Raw genomic sequence first — 21809 nt, 5'->3', positions numbered from 1 at the left:
ACCACAATGGCATCAAACTAGAACCAATAATAGGACAACAACAGGAACATCTCCCAACACTTGTAAAGAAAACAATACACACCTGTCTACATAATCCACATGAACCAAGGAGGAAGTTTCAAGTGAAATAAAAAAATAGACTGAACTGAATGAAAATGAAAATATAACATCAAAATTTATGTAGTATAACTAAAGTGCTGAGAGGGAAATTAACAGCACTAAATGTATATACTAGCAAAGAGAAAAGCCTCAAATCAATTATCTAAGCCCAATGTAATGAAGCTAGAAAAAGAGCGAAATAAACCTGAAGCAAACAGAAGGAAATAACATAGATAACAGCAGAAATCAATGACATTCAACACAGAAAACAGAAAAAAATGAATGAAACAAACACCTGATTCTTTAAAGAGCAAAAGAAAATTGACAAACCTCTAGAAAGACTAACAAAGAAATAAGACAAAACACACGTGACCAATATTAGGCATAAAACACGAGATATCACTACAGACACTGCAGACATCAAAAGGATAATGAGAAAATACTCTGAACAATTTGATGCACATAGCTTAGAAGGAATGAATCGATTCCTGGAAAAGCACAAACTATCACTACTGACCCGATATGAAATAATTTGAATAGCACTGCAACTATTAAGGAAATTGAATTCATAATTTTCAAATGGTCAAAAAAGAAATCTCCATACATAGATGATTTCATTGAAGAAATCTACCAAACATTTAAAGAAAAACTGACACCAATTCTACACAATCTCTTACAGAAAATAGAGGGAAAAATATACTTCAGAGTTCATTTTATGAAGCTAGCATTAAGCTGATACCAAAACAAATTAAAGACAATACACAAAAAGAAAACTACAGACCAGTATCTCTCATGAATACAGATATTAAAATCCTTTTTCAAAAAATTAGCAAATGGAATTTAGCAATATGTGGAGTGAATTATCACCATAACTGACCAAGTGAGGTTTATTTTAGGGATGCAAGGCTAGTTTGATAATCAAAAATCAATCAATATAATCCACCATATTAGTAGGCTAAAGAAGAAAATTGACATGATCATCTCAGTGGTATTAGCAGAGGAATAGATACATAGAACCCAGAAAGAGACCAATACAAATATGTCCACTTTATTTTTAACACAGCACAAAGGCATTTCAATGGAGGAAAGATGGCCTTTTCAACAAATGCAAATAATGCTGAAGCAATTGGACATTCATATGGAAAAAAAAAAAAAAAGAACTTCAACCTAAGTCTCATCACACCTTATACAAAGTTAACTCAAAATAGATCATGAACTTAAGTATAAGACATAACACTATATAACTTTTGCAAAACAAACCATCAGAGAAAATCATCAGAATCAAGGGTTAGGCAAAGAGTTGTCAGACTTTACACCAAAAGCCCAATCCATGAAGGGAAAAATTATAAAATGGATTTCATAAGAGTTTTGCGCTAACAAAAAAACAAGCTACAGACTGGGAGGATATATTTGCAAAACAAAGAACTGACAAAGGACTCGTATCAAGAATTATATAAAGAACTCTCAAAAATCAACAATAAAAAATAATCCAACTAGAAAATGAGCAAAAGACATGAGACATTTTGTGGAAGAGGATATGCAGATGGTATATAAGCACATGAAAAGATCCAATATCATTATCCATTAGGAAATGCAAATTAAAACCACAATAAGATATCACTACAAACCAATCAGAGTAACTAAAACAAAAAATAGTGATTACACCAAATGCTGGCAAAGATGCAGAGAAATTACACTACTCATACATTGCTGGTAGGAATGTAAAGCAATATAGGAACTCTAAAAAACAGGCTTGCAGTTTTTTAAAAATCTAAACATGCAACTACCCACCAAATGAACTACTGGACATTTATCCCTGATAAATGAAAACTTTTGTTCACACAAAAACATATTTAAAAAAAAAATTTTTTTTTTTTTGGTTACTTGTGCTTTAGGTGTCATAGTTAAGGTGTGACCTTGTCTAACCCAAGGTCACAATAATCTACAACTACGTTTTCTTCTAAGAGTCTTATACTTTTAGCTCTTACTACCAGTCATTGACCCACTTCCAGTTATTTTTTGTACATGATATGAAGTAGGATCCAAATTCATTCCTTTACATATGGCTATCCAGTTGTCCCAGCACCATTTGTTGAAAAGACTACTCTTTCTCTATCAATTATCTTTGTACCTTTGTCAAAATCAACTGACCATAGATGGGTTTATTTCTAGATCATTAATTCGACTGCATTGATCTCTATATCTGTTGTTACACCAGTACCACACTTTTAAAGTATTGTAGAAGATTACTATAACTACAGTAAGCTCATTATTGTAGTAAATTTTGAAGTTGCAAAGTGTGACTCCTCCAACTTTGTTCTCAATGTTGTTTTGGCTATTCTGGGTCCCTTGCATTTCCATATAAATTTTAGGATCAGTTTGTCAATTTGTATAAAAAAGACAGATTTTTGATATAGAGTACATTGAACACAGGATATCTTTCCATTCTTGTATGTCTTAATTTTTTTCAACAATATTTTATAGTTTTTGATGTACAAGTCTTGCATTTCCTTTGTTTATCCCCTCTACTTTTAAAATGAGGAAACTAAGCCCTGAGAGATGAAGTGTAAGTGGCTTTCAAATGCATCCTTACTTTCTCTTTGGTGAAAACTCTCTTCCCTACTAGAATCTATGCAGATCATTTTACCCTGGTTCTCAAGAACAACTGAGCCAATAATCTGGGATTAAGATACTGCCCTACTGCCTCAAATCTGCTATCTAGCTTTTCATTGCCTGAAGAAGTACCTGATGCTTCCACAGGTTAAACAAATTCCATAACAATTCATGTGGTACTGCTAGTATACTTAAGACAAGGGACACAGTCTCTTTTCATAGCCAAAGTCACTTTAGAGAAATGACAAGAAGGAATAAAGTCCAAATGAAGAATATGTGGTGGTTTAACACACGTCTGCATTGAGGACACGGGGAGGGGGAAGGGTAAAATGGGACGATGTGAGAGATTAGCATTGACATATATACACTACCAAATGTAAAATGGATGGCTAGTGGGAAGCTGCTGCATAGCACAGGGAGATCAGCTTGGTGCTTTGTGACCACCTAGAGGGGTGGGATAGGGAGGGTGGGAGGGAGGGGATATGGGGCTATATATGTATATGTATAGCTGATTCACTTTGTTATACAGCAGAAACTAACACGACATTGTAAAGCAATTATACTCCAATAAAGATGTTTAAAAAAAAAACAAAACACGTCTTCAAAATCTTTTCTTTTTTTTTTTTTTTTTTGCAGTACGCAGGCCTCTCACTGTTGTGGCCTCTCCCGTTGCAGAGCACAGGCTCTGGACGCGCAGGCTCAGCGGCCATGGCTCACGGGCCCAGCCGCTCCGCAGCATATGGGATCTTACCGGACCGGGGCATGAACCTGTGTCCCCTGCATCGGCAGGCTAACTCTCAACCACTGCGCCACCAGCGAAGCCCACGTCTTCAAAATCTTTGACACTTCTCCCATCACAAGGTGGAGAATCACTAGAATATGGCCTGGTCTTACTGACTCTAACAAACAGGATGTAGTGAAAGTTATGCTGCATGATTTCCGAGGCTAGGTCATGAAAAGAAATACAGCTCCCACCTGGCCTGTGGGTTTTGAGACACTGAACCTTGGAACCTAGCCTCCATGCTGTGAGGAAACTATATGGAAAAACTTCATATATGGGTCTTCTGGCAGACAGCTCCTGCCAAAGTCCCAGTCAACACTCTGATACCTGAGTGAGGAAGCCTTCAAAGTTGACTCTAGCCCCAGCCACAACTGATGGCAAACACATGAGACCCTAAGCACCCTAGCTTAGCCTAGTCAACCCTCTGAACCATGTGAGTTAACAATAATAAAAGATTGTTGTTGTTTTATGCTTCTAAGTTTGGGGTTGTTTATTTGAAATAACAGGTAACCATTTAAGAACCTAAGGCAGCTTCCTAACTGCACATGCACCCAGCACAATCATACCTATTCTTGCATACTTCAAATGGAAACCAAACAGTACCTGCATAAGAATTCTAAATTCTCAGAACTTAAGAGTTAGAAGAGCCCGTAGGAGTCATATGCTCTGACAATGCATGCAAAAACATTCACTGCCGACTGGTTTTTTTGCTTAAGGATGTGTCCCCAATGCCCTAGGAGTCTCCATTAGCCCCCAGTGCACCAACGCTTACAGGCATTTAACCTAGTAATACCAGAAAACTTCCACTTACAGTGCGAGGTATATGTGTTATTAAGACTATTCACAGTATTTTGAGAAGTGAGAGAAAATAACTTATTCAAAAGGCAAATACATAAAAAATTCTGTACTGGAGGAGATACATAATATAGCCAGTCCAAGGTTCTATGTTTAAAAATGATGCAAAAAGACAGCTAAGGGATGAATTTGGAAACTGTCTTCTAAATAAAGCATTACAAAAGAAAGAAACACTGTACCTGGACTAGAGAAAAGGTCAAATTCTTAACATTTTAATTTTCTTTCCCAATGCAATTGGTTGAATAATTGGACTTAATTGAAATTCACAAATATGTTAATTTATTATTTACTGGTTATTTAAAACTCTGGCAACAGCAAGCTATTTAGAAACAGAAACACACTCCTATTGTGATCTTACATTTATTGGCAAATATAATACGTATGTTGTAAGAATTAAAAGTATTTTACTGGCACAAGACATTATCAGAAAATTATTCCATGATTAGCTAATGCACATATTAATATTAGGTGACTGTAACCAACAGAACATTCACCAATTTGATTCTTGCAAGGCGTTACCTCAACACTTACTTACGGGAACTAAAGTAAAATGATGTTTACCTGGGAGATAGTTTGTAATAAAGCTATTTATTGCATAAATGAAAGCTTTCCTAGAAAAGATGATGGGTTTGGACTAGGTGATTTAAAACCCACCATGGAATCCAAAAAATTAACTGGCAAGCATGAAAACTAAATTTACAATCTCCTATTCATTAACCTTATGCTTAAACTCCCTAAGCTATCCAATCATACTTTCTGAAAGAAAAAGGACTTTACAGTACTATAGTTTTAATGGGTGTTCATGAATTGCTCAGTACAGAAAAAATACATAAAATGAAGCAGAATGGATGGATAGCTGTTTGTATCATAGCTCAATGACTGGAACATCAAAAATGACTTAAGGAGACTAAGTAGTTACTTTAAATAACAAGCACTGTATGAAGTAAAATGGCCACTAAAAGCATCTTAAACTGAGTAAAGTAGAGCCATGTGGTTACTTATCTGATATTTTAGTGATAGCTTTCTTTATTGCAAAAGCCTAGAGAACAGAACATAAAACCGTAAAACAGAAAAAAAAAAAAAAACAACCACACACACAAAAAACCCAATAATCTTTCCATTTGGATATATAACTACAATAATCTTTCCATTTGGGCATATATTACTAAATTACTACTAAGTTATTACAGCTTTCCTTTTTGTTTCCCAATAGCCAAAAAATTCAAAGTTAGGTTTGGGATTCAATTCACATTTTATAGAAGACTCATCTCTTCTCCAAAACAGAGTTTTGGTTTAAAGGGTTTAAAGATAGCCCCAAGGTGTAGAAATATCCTTACATAAATGAGGAAGGGAAAATATTAAAATTAAAAACTTGAATTAAACTTGGAGCAGTTAAGAGGACTACCTGGATATGTAACTCTGGGGATTAAGAATTAGTGTTATAATAAATAGGTACCAAAAGAATATATGAAGGAAAATGCAATTAAATCCAATAATATAAGATTTTTAAATGTAAGGGAATTTATTAAAAGACTTAGAGAATAAACAGAAGAAAAAAGGAGAATTATTTGAAATAGTTCCAGACACCCTAGGAGAAACTAAAAGGAGCATGTTGTTTGAGGAAAGTTAAGTCAACAGCAAAATCGGGAGAGCAGCGAATGGTTACTTAGGAAACATTTAGAGTTATACTGAACTTAGAGCAATGGATTCTTTTACCAAATCCCTGAAAAGGGTGAGGCTGCTGCGAGAATGGTGTTGGTTAAATGTAATGAGATCACTTTTTAGAAAACAATTCTGAAGTTTATCTAAGAAATGCTAAATAATTCAAGAATTTGGACTGAAAGAGATACCAGCAAACCTGGGGCTGAAAAGGGTAGAATCAGGAAGGGACTGACAAAAGCATTATGCTGAATCAAGCTTTACTGATTGCTAAGCAAAGATATCCTTGAAACTTAGCAAAATGTCACCAAGATTGTACACCCTGCCGTTCTTTCAAACTTTAGGAAAACTTTTTCAGACTTCAAATTACAACGTGATACAGTAAAAATAACATTGGATTTGGAGGCCAACCACCTGGAATTCAGTTCTAGCTCTACTCACTTTTGATTTGAATCATTTAAGGAGTGGAGGGGAGGAAATTATAAAACCTTCTAAACTTTAGCTTCCTCCTGTATAAAAGGTAGTAATGTTTCCTGCTTGGCCTAAATAAAAATTATTCTGTAACTGTACAGTGCTACAGATTGCAATTATTAGAGGACCGCTGAGCATGGATGCTGAAGAGAGAGCCTCTATCCTCAGAATACTATGTGTAGGGACTTCCCTGGTGGCACAGTAGTTGAGAATCCACCTGCCAACACAGGGGACACGGGTTTGATACCTGGTCCGGGAAGATCCCACACGTCGTGAAGCAACTAAGCGCGTGCACCGCAACTACAGAGCCTGCACTCTAAAGCCCGCACACCTAGAGTCCGTGCTCCACAACAAGAGAAGCCACTGCAGTGAGAAGCCCACGCACCACAACAAAGAGTAGCCCTCGCTCGCAGCAACTAGAGAAAGCCCATGCGCAGCAACGAAGGCCCAAAAGAGCCAAAAATAAATAAATAAAATAAATAAATTTACTAAAAAAAAAAAAAGGAATACTATGTGTGTATGTTTTGGGGGCCCGGGGGCAGTAATCTTCTTTGATCAACATGCAGTTTAGAAGGGATGTGCACACTGTGGCAAAAGAAAAAGGGACATTTACCAAGCCAGTGAGCACAAGGCCTTAGGGAGCATCAAGGCGATAGTCAGATTGTGCTCTCTCTGATTCCTGCTAAGGAGAATTGCATGGCAGAGATGGAGAATGACAAAGAAAGTTAGAGGGCAAAGGGCAGTATGAGTACTTACAGCAAGAATTACTGTTTTATTTCAGGCTTTCTAAAATTATGAGAACAGTTTAAGGATATAACAAGGATATTGCATTAAGCAATCCTTGGATCAGATCCAACTAGGCACAGATAGTTCTGGGATGTCTTACAGCAATAGACTAAGAGGTGTGACTTAATCCCTTACTGGTAGTGGCTCTACATTCTACTCCCTGGGCATAAGCACAGAACAGATTGCCAACAAACACAGGAAAGGATGCTCAACATCACTAATCATTAGAAAATACAAATGAAAACTACAATGAGGTATCACCTCACATCAGTCAGAATGGCCATCATCAAAATATCTACAAACAATAAATGCTGGAGAGGGTGTGGAGAAAAGGGAACCCCCTTGCACTGTTGGTGGGAATGTAAATTGATACAGCCACTATGGAGAACAGTATGGAGGTTCCTTCAAAAACTAAAAAGAGAACTACCATAAGACCCAGCAATCCCACTACTGGGCATATACCCTGAGAAAACCATAATTCAAAAGAGTCATGTACCACAATGGTCACTGCAGCTCTATTTACAATAGCCAGGACATGGAAGCAACCTAAGTGTCCATCGACAGATGAATGGATAAAGAAGATGTGGCACATATACACAATGGAATATTACTCAGCCATAAAAAGAAACGAAATTGAGTTATTTGTAGTGAGTTGGATGGACCTAGAGTCTGTCATACAGAATGAAGTAAGTCAGAAAGAGAAAAACAAATACCGTATGCTAGCACATAATATATGGAATCTAAAAAAAAAAAAAAAAAGACTAGAGGGAAAAATTACTGAACAAAGAAAATGAGAATTCTTAATCAAGAGGTTTTTTTTAATTAAGCAATCTTTTTTTAGTTAGAAACCTAAAATTTAAGCAGTAAATCATATTCAAAGGAAAGGTTGTTCAACCATGGGATCTAAAAAAAAAAATGGTTCTGATGAACCTAGGGACAGGACAAGAATAAAGATGAAGATGGAGACAATGGACTTGAAGACATGGGGAGGGGGAAGGGTAAGCTGAGACGAAGTCAGAGAGTGGCACTGACATATATACACTACCAAATGTAAAATAGATAGTGGGAAGCAGCTGCATAGCACAGGGAGGTCAGCTAGGTGCTTTGTGACCACCTAGAGGGGTGGGATAGGGAGGGTGGGAGGGAGATGCAAGAGGGAGGGGATATGGGGATATATGTATACGTATAGCTGATACACTTCGTTATACAGCAGCAACTAACACAACAATGTAAAGCAATTATACGCCAATAAAGATGTTAAAAAAAATTTTAAAAAAAAAGAAAGATATTGGTCTTCCACCACTGCTGCCATCACTACGTCCATGAGTGCCTTAGGGCTCAGGTCTCCCGTAGTTTCAAAACAGACCATTTTGGCAGCAGAGGTGACATATCTCAAATAGGCTTGTGGATATCTGAGCTAAGAAACATTTGGGGAAAAAAAAGGTTTGAAGTTCTTTTAAGTGTTCTACCATGGAAAATTAGAAGATGAATGCTAAATGTATAAAACCCATCATCCAAAGCTAAATGGCAAACTTCATTTCCCATCCATTTGAATAAAACTGGCCTGCTACAATTGAGATTAATTTTGCATGGAAAAGGTAGCAAAGAACATCACTTAATGATCTTCCTAGCCTTGAAATAAAATCCTTAATGATTCAGTTTAAAGATGGCACAGTTACAGGAAAACATGTTGGAGCCTCTGTTTTTTTCGCTAGGGACCTCTCAATACCCTCACTTTCTAGGGTTAATGGTAACTTTTACCCAAGGTTCTTTCTGAGCTTACTACAATTTTTATAAATAGGAAAAACCCTACTCCAAATATTTTATACTGAAAATAATGTCAGTGGGACCATACTGGCATATATTAAATATTTATTAAGAAGCAGAAAAGGGGTCTGATAAATCATAAATACTGAAAAGGTAAATTTAAAAAAATCACCTTTTCCAATCATATAAACTTTCTGTCTTGAATTTGACTGATAATCTGGAATGCTGAGAACTTATAGCTGAAATATAATGTTATCTTCCTATTTTTAGTATTTGCCAGAATTTGTTTAATGTCTGAATTGCACTTTACCACAAACTATTTCTCTCCTTTACTGTCTTCCTTACATATTGCTATTATTCTACTCTGTATTATAAAAATGCCTCATATGAATCATAAAACTTATAGGAAAGTTTGTATGTTAGCTGTCCGGAGTTAAATGAAAAATCCTTTTTGTTTCAATCTTTGTTATTAAAATATTCTTAAATATGTGAGTATACTTACATTTCAGTGTTTACTTATGCCAGGTGTTCAAATGCTTTATATATACTAACTCAATCATTACAACAACTTTATAAAGTAGAGTACATTACTATCTCCATTTTATAAATCAGGAAACTGAGGCACAGAGATCTTATACAGCTAGTGATCTGGAGCCAGTTTTAAGTTTACTAAATATCTTATATCAGCTTAATTTTTTGTGTGTAATTAGTCCTTCTATCCAAAAAAGTAGAGAGCTGCAGATTCCTCTTAACCAGTGTTTCCTAAACTTTCTTCAAGTCTCAATAAAGAGACTAAACTGACCTATAGCTGATAACCTTTAGGTTCTTAAATCTTTTACTGTGAAATGGATAGGACTGATTGAGCTACATTTTTTAGTTAAACAAAATATAAAGGGTATGAGTATCTCTTGTTACAATAAAAATCAGCTCTATAACACGAAAGGGAATTTTACATGCAATGCATATACAGTTGCTGTTTGGCAATTTTAATGTACTTGATCTTTCAAACAGTGTCATTTCAGAGAGGAAAAAGAAAATGACTTGGTTGAGCAGAAAGGCCAAGCCTTGGACTGGATACTGATATGCACGTACTGACACCTTGGGAAGCTGGGAAAGACACCCTGCTCTTTTCCTGCATCTGTTGATGGGCACTGAGAGCAGACTCTTCCTTTAATTTTATGTGAATTTCATCTGAATCATATATAGAAAAAAGGAGATGAAAATTACATAGAAACCAGAGTTCTAATCTAGTTCTTTGATTTTTGTTCATGCTCCACACATTTAAATTAAAACAAACAAACAAACACTCAGAAATCAGCAAATTACCTCGAATGCAGCTCTGTGCTGCCATTATTATATTTGCTTCCTCTTTCCCAGACACCAAAGTCAGGCACACGGTAAACTCTTTCTACACAAAATACAAGGTTCTGAATAAAAGAGACCTAAAAGAAAAGAGATGAAACATAAGGACACGTAAAATAACAGGACCTTTAGATATTGATAAGAACAATCAGATATTTGAAAATTTGGATTTGAAATTCAAAATGTATTTGCCTACCAACACTTTTTTAACATGCTGAAATTTTTGTGATTATTACATTACTATGAATACACTCTTATATCCAGTTTTTCTAATATAAAGCCTAAAGTGAGAACCTAGTATAAATAGTACAGAAATAAAATTTAAATCCTGTCAATGTTCCAACTATAATTCTTCAATGAGGTATCTATCAACATTACTGTTCATGAGGGCTGTGCCTCTTAAGAATTAAGAAAAATATAAAGCACTGTTTTATACTAGATAATAATATTTGGAATCTAAAATGTCAAATGTTAAAGAAGTCTAACACTTTGGAGATAAAAAGGTATTTTTCAGTTCTAAAATGAGTCAGTCTCATGGTAGATCAACCTAGAGTCTTGAGTTTATTACTCATGGAATCTGATCTTCCTCCTGCCGTTTCTATAGCTATAGGTACCCATTTTTATACACTCAAAGCTTACAGTTGGAGATGGGCCCAACCAATAGGCCAGAAATCACAGCTTTCATGTAAAGATTTCAAACATTTGATTAAATTTGTACTTTCAATAGTAACTATGGAAAGCAGAGATTATGGTCAGTTCTCACTTAAAAGTTTATTCATTTTAATAAAAACAATATCTTATGTGGGCTACTGGTCCTAATTACAGGGTTTTTAATTTAGTCATCTTGTTTGGTTCAATACTGCATACTGAATATGTGCATCTTGTCTACCCTCTGTCTCGTTATCCCTCTAAAGTGGTAATACATATTCCCTGACCTCCACCCTACACACCTAATTAATTTAATGCATATATTCTTAAGAATGACACATAATAACACTAAAAACCAAGGTAAAGTTCCACCAGTAGACTAGAAACTTTGAGAAATTATAGAAAAAGAAAAAGCAGTAGGAAAGAATTGGTTGAGAAATCAGAGCAGAGGAAAACACAGCCTCTTAAAATGATTCTTCCTTGTTCTCTAGGGTCTCTAGAAAGTCTCTAAGCCCAGAGTTAACAAATACATTGCTCAAGAGTTGACCAGGAAGCAGTCTACATACGTTCTCTCACAAATGATGAATGGCTGAGGCAGTTGAATCCGTGACCTTTTCATTCTCAATCCCAACATAGAGATATCTGCCCTCAGAGCCAAGAACAGCTCACATATTTCAGTGAAGGAAAAAGCAATTAGGGTGTTGGGGCCTCACACAGAAATATAACAGAGCATTCTAGGTTTTCATAAAACACAAACCTATCCTGTCACTTCTCCACCAAAGAATGGAGCAGTACACACCTCCAGTAAACATTTTTTTACTTCAAATATTGGGGAGGGTCTTCCCAGCTTTCCCAATTTCTTGTTACCTTACCTATTTCCCTAAGGAAAACCTGCCCATATAAAAATTGTGGTGTAATTTTATAAAACCTGATGTCTTCAGCTTTTCCATGGTCTTTAGAGTTATTTAGATTCTATAAAACGTACAGGATATACTTAATACTTGTCAGGTCTCCAAGTTAAAAGATTTGAAACCATCTAAATCCTTCTTCCTCTTATGACAAACTTCTTAAGTATATAGTCCATATACTTGCTTCTTCCCCCTCTTAGGAGGACTTTAGGACCAGGGCTGGGCCCAAGTGAGGCAGTATACTCAGGCTGCATGAATGGTGTAATAGTTGGCCAAGAAGGCATTTTTGGCTAATAAGTCCCATAAGTAAAACTAAAATACCACTTACATTCCAGTTCCGCAAAAAAGGAGTTTAGAAATTGCCATTCCACTTCATCCTAACAAATAAAAAGCTTTTTAACTCTTCTTGGATCCATGAGAGGGGGGAGGACACAGAGCAAACTGCTGTCCCAAGACTGGAGAGACCCACAGGCAAAAACAGGCAGTTATGGCTCCCTAGAGCATAGACTCATGAGCAGAAACCACCTAGGGAATCAGTGCTGGGGTAGTAAAATCTGAACTGTAACTGACAAATTGCTAGAGGCTCACTTAAAAACTCTTGAAAGGTAAAAACTCCAGGGCGACCCAGTCATAACAGGGTCCCGACAGTATGGTGAGATTTACCTCCAAGAACTCAGCCAGGTTCCCACAGAAAATATCCTAGGAAAATCCCCTGTAGCTTCCAGCAAGGAGAGGGAAAAAGTAACCATTTTGAAATACATTGAAACATTCTGTTTTTCTTAAGAGGGTCTCCCCTTAGGGGAAACTAGTTAATCAAAGCCAGACCTGCTGGGCTATTTTCAGAGCCTAACTGACTGGGGAAGGGAAATATCCAATTCCAGCCAGCTCTAACCTTCCACATGGGGAACAGAAATTTTCAATTCCAGCCTACCAGAGCCATCCTGTCCTACCTAAGGGGAGAGAAAAAAACTGAAAACACTTATGAAGTTCATAGTCCAGAGGCACAGGCTAACTAACAGACTGGGACCTAACCGTAGGATTATAGAAGGCTAACTAGAAGACTGCCTAGGTCCATGAGCTGATCACGCGCTCTTTGAACCGTTCTTATAAAACTCCTCACTACCTCCTCCAGGTAGGTACACACAGTTTTGAGGTCATTAGACCACTGTAGCCCCCTTTGCCTGGCAAAGCAATAAAGCTATTCTTTTCTACTTTACCCAATAAATAAATAAATACTGCCTAATCATAGCAAAATAATAGCGACAATGTATTGATAACTGATTATGTATGTTTATGACTGTATCTTATGTGTGTATATGTTTATGTATGCTTATATATAAATAAAATAAATGACAGCAAAGATACAAGGGATAAGAGGAAAGAATTAGGATTTTTTTGTTCTTATAAAGTACTCACACTATGTGTGAAGTAGTATAGTGTTATTTGAAAGTGGACTTACTGTAAATGTATATTGCAAACTCCAGGGCAACAAGTAAAAAAAGTAGGAAAAAAATGAAATGTAAATGATGTGCTAAAAAAGGAGAGAAAACAGAATCATATTAAAAAACTCAATTAGAGCAAAGGGAAAAAAAGAGTGGAAGACAAAAATAGACAAACTATAAGGGCAACAAATAGAAAACAGTAACCAATACAGCAGATAGTAATCCAACCACATCAGTAATCACTTTGAATGTCAACGTTCCAAATGCACCTATTAAAAGACAGAGATTGTTAGAGTGGATCAAAAACCATGACCTAACTATATGTTGTCTATAACAAACCCACTTTCACTATAAAGACACATACAGATTTCAAGAAAATAAATGGAGAAAAATATACTATGCTAACACTAATCACCAGATGAGAAAGCTGAAATAGCTATTTAATTTCAAACAGAGCAGACTTCAAAGGAAGGAAAGTTATTAGGGATAAAGAAGGGCATTATATAATAATAAAGGAGTTGATTCTCTAAGAAGACATAACAATCTTTAACATGTATATGCCTAACAACATCAAATTGTGAGGGAAAAAAGCAACAGAATTGGAAAGAGAAACAGATGAATTCTCTATCAGAGTTTAAGACTTCAACACCTCTCTATAAGAAACAGATCCAGCAGGCAGAAAATCAGTAAGGATATAGTTGAACTCAATGACATCATCAATCAACTGGATATAAAGGACATTCACAGACTATTTCACTGCAGAACAGCAGAATATATGTTCTTCTCAAGCTTACATGGAACACTTACAAATACAGACCACATTCTGGGTCAAAACCACACCTTAACAAATGTAAAAAGATATAAATCATAAAATGCTCTCAGTCCACAAATGATTAAACTAGAAATCAATAACAGAAAGACAACTGGAAAATCCCCAAACATGAAGATTATATAACATAATACTAATACTATATGGGTCAAAAAAAAAATGAAATGAAACAGCTTTTCAAAATTTTAATTCAATTTATAGCATTGAATGCATATATTAAAAAACACGAGATCTAAAATCAATATTCTAAGTTTCTACTTTAGAAAACTAGAAAAAGAGCAAATTAAATCCAAAGGAAGAATAAGTAAAGAAATAATAAGAATTAGTACAGAAACCAATGAAATTGAAAACCAAGGAAATTAAGAGAAAAAAAATCAATGAAACCAAAAGCTGGTTCTTTGAAAATTAAATAAATAAGCTTCTAGCTATGCTAACTAAGGAAAAAAGAGAGAGGACACAAATTACTATTAACATAAACAAAAGAGGGGACATCACTACATTTCCCATGGCAATTAAGAGTAAGTAAAGGAATACGAAGAGTAACTCTATGTTCATAAATTTGATAACCCAGATGAAACAGACCAATTCCTTGAGAGCCACAATAAAACAAAACCAACAAAAAAAAAAGAAACAGATAATCTGAATAGACCTGTATCTATTAAAGAAATTGAATCAATAATTATGACCTTCCAAAACAGAAAGCATCAGTTCTAGATGGGTTCACTGGTGAATTATACCAAACATTTAAGGAAGAAATTTTATCAATTCTCTACAATCTCCTTCAAAGGATAAAAGCAGAGGGAATACTTCCTAACCCATTCTGGGAGGCCAGCAATACCTTAACACCCAAACCAAAGACATTTTAAGAAAACTACAGACCAATAACTCTCATGAACATAGATGCAAAAATCCTCAAAAAAATATTTGCAAATTGTGCTTCCTTGGTGGTGCCGTGGTTGAGAATCCACCTACCAATGCAGGGGACATGGGTTCAAGCCCTGGTCTGGGAAGATCCCACATGCCGCAGAGCAACTAAGCCTGTGTGCCACAACTACTGAGCCTGCGCTCTAGAGCCCGCAAGCCACAACTACTGAGCCCGTGTGCCCTAACTACTGAGCCCAGGCTCCACAACAAAAGAAGCCACTGCAAGGAGAAGCCCATGCACCGCAACAAAGAGTAGCCCCCGCTCACCACAACTAGAGAAAGCCCGCACGCAGCAACGAAGACCCAGTGCAGCCAAAAATAAATAAATTTATAAAAATATATATTTGCAAACTGAATCCAAAAAAGTATAAAAAAGAATTACACCACACCAAGTAGAATTTATCTCAGGCATGCCAAGCTGATTCAACATTAGAAAATCTATTACTATAATACATCACAACAAAAGACTAATAAAGAAAAATCACATGATCATTTCAACAGATGAAGAAAAGTATTTGACAAAATCCAATACTGATTCATGATCAAAAATTCTTGGTAAACTAGGAATAGAGGGGAACTTTCTCAACTTGAAATGGACTATCTACAAAATATATACAACTAAAATCATATTTAATGGTGAGAAACTCAATGCTTCCTCACTAAGATCAGGTACAAGGCAAGCACGTTCCTTCTGGCCACTCCTTTTCAAGATCATACTGGAAGTCCTTGCTAATTTAATGGGGCAAGGAAAGGAAATAAAAGGTATTCAGATTGGGAAGGAAAACATGAAACTGTCTTTGGTGGCAGATGACATGATCATCTATGCAGAAAGTCCAAAACAATCAACAAAAAACCCCTGGAACTAATAACCAAATATAACAAGTTGCAGGATACAAGTTTAATATATAAAAGTCAATTACATTCCTATATATCAACAATGAGCAAGTGGAATCTAAAATTAACATCCTCAAAAATGAAACAGGTATAAATCTAAGGAAATATATATAAGATCTATATGAGGAAAACTACAAAACTGATTAATGTCATCAAAGAAGGCCTAAATAAATGGAGAGGTATTTCATGTTCGTGAATAGGAAGACTCAATGTTGTAAAGCTATCAGTTCTTCCCAAATTGATCTATATATTCAATACAATCCCAACCAAAGTACCAGCAAGTTATTTTATGGATATTGACAAACTGATTCTAAAGTTTTTACAGAGAGACAAAAGATCCAGAATAGTCAACCCAATTTTGAAGAAGAACTAAGTTGGAGATATCACACTACCCAATTTCAAGATTTACTATAAAGCTATGGTATTCAACACAGTGTGGCACTGGCAAAAAAATAAACAAACAGATCAAAGGAACAGAAAAGAGAGCCCAGAAATAGAACCCCATAAGTATAGTCAACTGATCTTTAACAAAGGAGCAAAGGTAAAACAATGGAAAAAAGACAGTCTCTTCAACAAATGGTGCTGGAACAAATGGACATCCTCATTAAAACAAAAAAATGAATACAGAAACAGAACTTATATCCTTTACAAAAATAAACTCAAAATGGATCATTGACCTAAATGTAAAAGCAAAACTATAACTCCTAGAAGACAACACAGGAGAAAATCTAGATGACCTTGGGTATAGTGATGCCTTTTTAGATAAAACGTCAAGGAAACAATTTATGAAAGAAATAATTGATAATCTGGACTTCAATACAATTAAAAACTTGCGCTCTGTGAAAAATAATGTCAAGAGATTCAGAAAACAAGCCACAGATTGGGAGAAAATGTTTACAAAAGACACACCTGATAAAGCACTGTTATCCAAAATATACAAAGAACACTTAAAACTCAACAAAAGAAAACAATCTGACTAAAAAAAATTAATTAACATTCTATGTTTGCAATGCATATTTATAATTCTCCAATTCTGGTATTCTAGCCCTTGAATACTTATAACCCATACCTTTGTTTTATATCCAATTATGAAATATATCCATTTGGATTTTCCATTAAACACCATGTTCTAAATTCTTCCACCATTTGTAAGTACTTCTGAATTCTGTTTTTCACTGTAAGACCACTGGTTTACTATGCTCTAGATCTAGAAACACATCTGTGGCTACTGTGTCTTCTTTATCCCCCATATCATTCTGACACCAAGGTCTGCTATTTTTCACACAATTTTTGTTGTCAGAAAGGTTCTGTGAATCTTGACACAGTATCACAATTCTCATGTCTAACATTCAAACCCTCCATCATCTTCCCACCCTAAGCCTGCATGCCTATATGTACTCCACAGTCTGACAGGAAGCGTAGATTCCAATTGGGCTTGGTCGTGCTCATTTCAACTGAAACACTTTTCTATGAACCTTCCTTTAGTCACAGTTCAAATCTCCCCTACTTGGTGAAAACTCTGACTTCTTTCTCCTAACTCAAACTGCACTAGACCACAGTTCTTAATTTTTCTTTGTTTAATGTGTTTTTCCCCTCCACCTCTAATTAGTATTCAGGTCTACCATCTCTTATTTACAATATGAAAATCCCACAAACTCTGAAACTCGTTTTTTCTTAACTCATTTGTCAGCAAAACCCATAACTGACCTCAGATTATCTGCCTTATTTATCGCACTTTATGTGAATATGCATATGTCAATGTAAAAATATTAAGGGGCTATGTATGTGGTTTTGCCCTAAACCCTGCTGGGGTTATAACATAAATAAGATATCTTATCACCTTTTCAAAACACACAAAAAAATTTGATATCTAAAACTTATTTGGTCCCAAAGGTTTCTTCTTTTTTTTTAATAAATTTATTTATTTATTTTTGGCTGCGTTGGGTCTTCATTGCTGCGCACAGGCTCTCTCTGCTTGTGGCGAGAAGGGGCTACTTTTTGTTGTGGTGTGTGGGCTTCTCATTGCAGTGGCTTCTCTTGTTGCGGAGCACAGGCTCTAGGTGTGCGTGCTTCTGTAGTTGCGGCTCACAGGCTCTACAGAGCAGGCTCAGTAGTTGTGGCGCGCGGGCTCAGTTGCTCCACGGCATGTGGGATCTTCCCGGACCAGGGATTGAACCCGGGTCCCCTGCATTGGCAGGCGGATTCTTAACCACTGAGCCAGCAGGAAAGTCCTAATTTCTTATCATTATTGTTTCTTTATTATTTAGCTACACTTCTAAATAGGTTTTACTTATGTGTATTAAAAAGGCACAACTGGATGAATGTATAAGATTATGAACTACTAGAGGGCAGGACTACATGTACCAATTTCACAGCACCCTCAGTGCAGTTCAGTGATGACTTTGGTGTTTAGTATATGATACAATTGTTCTCCCTGCATGGATCACAGGAGAAAAATAATAAGTATATAATATACCTGCTTTTTGATGGAATTCTCATTGTATATACCATCTCAATAACGAAAGCTTTTTGCTTCAACTGTGGTCATATTTCAAAATGTGTCAGCACGTGGGTCTGTCTGTGTGTTTGTTCAAGCATTATTGCCTATGAAAGAAATGTTTCTCAACTTTGTCATATACATTATTTTCAAATTTCCTAATAAGAATAAGAAAATGGTGCTTATCTTTTGGAAAGCATCAAGAACTCTACTGAGGTTGGACAAATAAAAATAACAAAATATAATAAACGTATTTTTTTACTTTTAAAAGGATGGGTTACAAAAAGCAATGATATGAAAGAAGACATAATAATTCTAAGAAAATCTGCAAATGCTATTTTATTTTCATTGTTACTAAAATTTCTGAAAGTTACAAGTTTTTATCTCAGATCACTTGAAATATAGCCTTCAGAGGAGTAAAGTTTTATAACCTGTTACATATTTTGTTCATTTTTAAAGTGCTTTGCATTGAAAATATAAAGACTTTTTGCCTGAGTATCCAAAATCTAGTATCTGGCTATATGAATTTAGTAATCCATTTTATACAACTAAAAATAAGTTTGAAAAAGAAGAAAGATATTCTCAGAGATGAAATTTACTACTAGAGAATTTGGGGAAATCATACCTCATCAGTGTTATAGATAATCTGGAGTCCTGAGGAAATCATTTCCACAAGGTAAAGGAGATAGAGTGACACTGCATTTATCTGAAAACAAACATTATAATAAGTTAAAGGAAACAACAAAAATACTATGTTATGAAATTAAATGTAAAAGCTAAAATTACAAGTCTTTTGCTCTAGTAATGGCATATAAAAACTATTCCCTTTCCTATGAAAAATAAAGGAGCTATGGATTTAGTTCATAATAATAAAAGCTCAGCTTTGTATGTAAAACTCTAAAATCCTCAAATTCATTGTGATGGTTATTAACAGCTGATTAGGGACTATTTTTACAACATTTGCTTTCTAAGATTTATTTTTAAACTCTAGATCTGAGTACTTCTACTTTGAAACAGTTTTGCCCCACAGGCTATGTAATGTCAATCCAACTCAAATGTATGTAAATGAAAAAACTGTTTGGCAATTAAGACATTAGGACTATGCCAGTACACCATAAACAATAGGCAGTGCATCTTGTATTCAGAGAATACAGAACTTATGTAAGCAACTGCTGGAACACAGTAATCAATAATTTAAAATCTATTTATGAACAAATGAGTTTTTTCTCTTAGTTTATTAGTTTATTAAAGATAAACATTATATGATCTAAACAAAACAAAGAAAAAGACAATAATGTCCACTTTAACCAAAAATAAAGATTCTCATAGAATTCTGAATAGGATGTGTAAATTTTTTAGAGAAAACAAGCAGTGAAAGATAAATACTACAACATGGACAAACCTTGAAAACATTACACTAAATGAAAGAAATCAGTCACATAAGACCGTATGTTGTATGATTCCATTTATATGAAATGTACAAAATAGGCTTATTCACAGAGACAGAAAGTAGACTGGTAATTGCTTAGGGCTGGGGTCTTTGAAGGAGATGGGGAGTGACTACTAATAGGTACAGGATATCTTTATGGGGTGATGAAGATGTTCTGAAACTGACTGTGATGTTGGCTGCACAACTTTGTGAATATGTTAAAAACCACTGAGTTATATACTTTACATAGGCAAACTGTATATTATGTGAATTATATCTCAATAAAGCTGTTATGTAATAAACAAACAAATAAATAAATGGGAAGCAGTGAAAATTTTTCATTTAGCCAAGAAACTGCTAACTTGAGTTAAAAACAAAGAGAAGGCAAGATGTAATTTTCTCCCCATATAATTCTAACCCAAAAGATTATTACCCAATAACAGCCTTGGTACCTTGTGCCTTCCTTGACTCTCCTCCAGTCCTTTTTGAATAATTGACAGAAAGTTGGGGCAGAAAATTATTTGTGCCCTAGATGCCTTGGACAAAGCAGCCCTGTGCTGCCAGGGCCTACCAGTGGGGGTAGCTCTCTCAGGAACCAGGACTATTGTGAACATCTCCTGATTTCCCAGCACTCAAAGTCCAGTGTGTGTCGGGGGTCTTGTCAAGGTCCAAGTGGGCCACATAAAAAGACAGAGTATTCCAGTTTTTAGGTATTTTAGGTCAACATCAACTCTTCAGGGACTTTTCTCAGATCACAGTAGGGAAGAGTTTCATCCCATTGCCAAGGTCACCCAAATATTTTCTTAGAGCACTGACACTGGCCTGTCAGAAATGACCTCAAAGAAATTTCATTACTATTGACAGCCACTTACAAAAACACCTCAAAGAGCTCACTGCTCTGAATTTCAGGAGGCTTCTGTGAGAAAATAACAGTAAGTGGTAAATTGTACAGGGACTACCAAATAACAGGTTGACCAGCATTTATTTGAAAGCTACCGTATGCCAGGCACTGAGCTTAAATTCTGAGCTACAAAAATAAGTGAGCCACTATCTTCTGAAAACCCTATGTCAATAGTAAACATATTCGTCAAAGCAAAAGGTACAGAAAACCTAATTAGGTGATAATTACAAGGAGAAGGTTGAGCAGCTACATATTCATGTAACACTAAAACCAAGGAACAGGTTACAAGTAAGTGTAAGAGTTTCTGCTGCCTAGAAATGGGGACACAACTTTCTGTGTTTGGAGGAGTCATACTTAAGTAAGACATTTCAGATCTCTAGAGAGAGAGGAACTATACAAAGGAGACACTCTTATTTTAGTAAGGAATATATGAATAATAAGTATTCTATCCTAAAGACTACAGAACCAAATGATGAACAGGAAGAAAATCCATTAAAGATAAACAGCATATATAATATTTGTATCCTAGAAACAAGGCAATAGGATGTCCTGCTAAGAGGAGTACGCAGATGTGAGAGAAAAAGTGAAAACAAAACAGTCTTATGCTGTATTCTTAGCATATAACATTTATATACAAAATTTAATATAGTATGTAAGATAAAATTTATAGACTCCAGAAATGCCTTTGGAATTACATTTTAGTGGTATGTTTTTAACGTTATTGAAGGTTGATATATTAAAAATGAACTGTCATGTAACAAAAACTTCTGATTTGCTGTTATATTACTGCTAATTGTCTTTTATTCCCTAGTTCCTAAATATTGAAATTCCTCTAAATTTGGTAATAAGAACAAGCTTTTGTCACTGAAAGAGCTGTAGGATTCCTTCTTCTAGATAGTAATAATATTATAATCTATCCACCTGCCCTTTTTGCTTTTGGACCA

The 21809-nt window shown here is 35.4% G+C and overlaps 1 protein-coding gene across 4 annotated transcripts in view; it reads right to left on the bottom strand.

The window, feature by feature from the left end:
* PHKB (phosphorylase kinase regulatory subunit beta) overlaps positions 1 to 21809 on the bottom strand; it is a 194282-nt gene that overhangs the window by 135810 nt on the left and 36663 nt on the right. For all 4 annotated transcript variants that reach the window (XM_059999140.1, XM_059999138.1, XM_059999139.1 and 1 more), the window contains 2 exons: positions 19161 to 19241; positions 10358 to 10473 (listed from right to left, as the gene is read on the bottom strand). In XM_059999140.1, coding sequence (XP_059855123.1) covers positions 10358 to 10473; positions 19161 to 19241 — 197 coding nt within the window. The remainder of the gene's footprint in view (positions 1 to 10357; positions 10474 to 19160; positions 19242 to 21809) is intronic.

The sequence above is a fragment of the Delphinus delphis genome, chromosome 20 (genome assembly GCF_949987515.2).
Source record: "Delphinus delphis chromosome 20, mDelDel1.2, whole genome shotgun sequence".
Lineage (NCBI taxonomy): Eukaryota > Metazoa > Chordata > Mammalia > Artiodactyla > Delphinidae > Delphinus > Delphinus delphis.
Note: the sequence above shows the minus strand (reverse complement) of the source record. Positions and strands in the feature narration are given on the sequence as shown.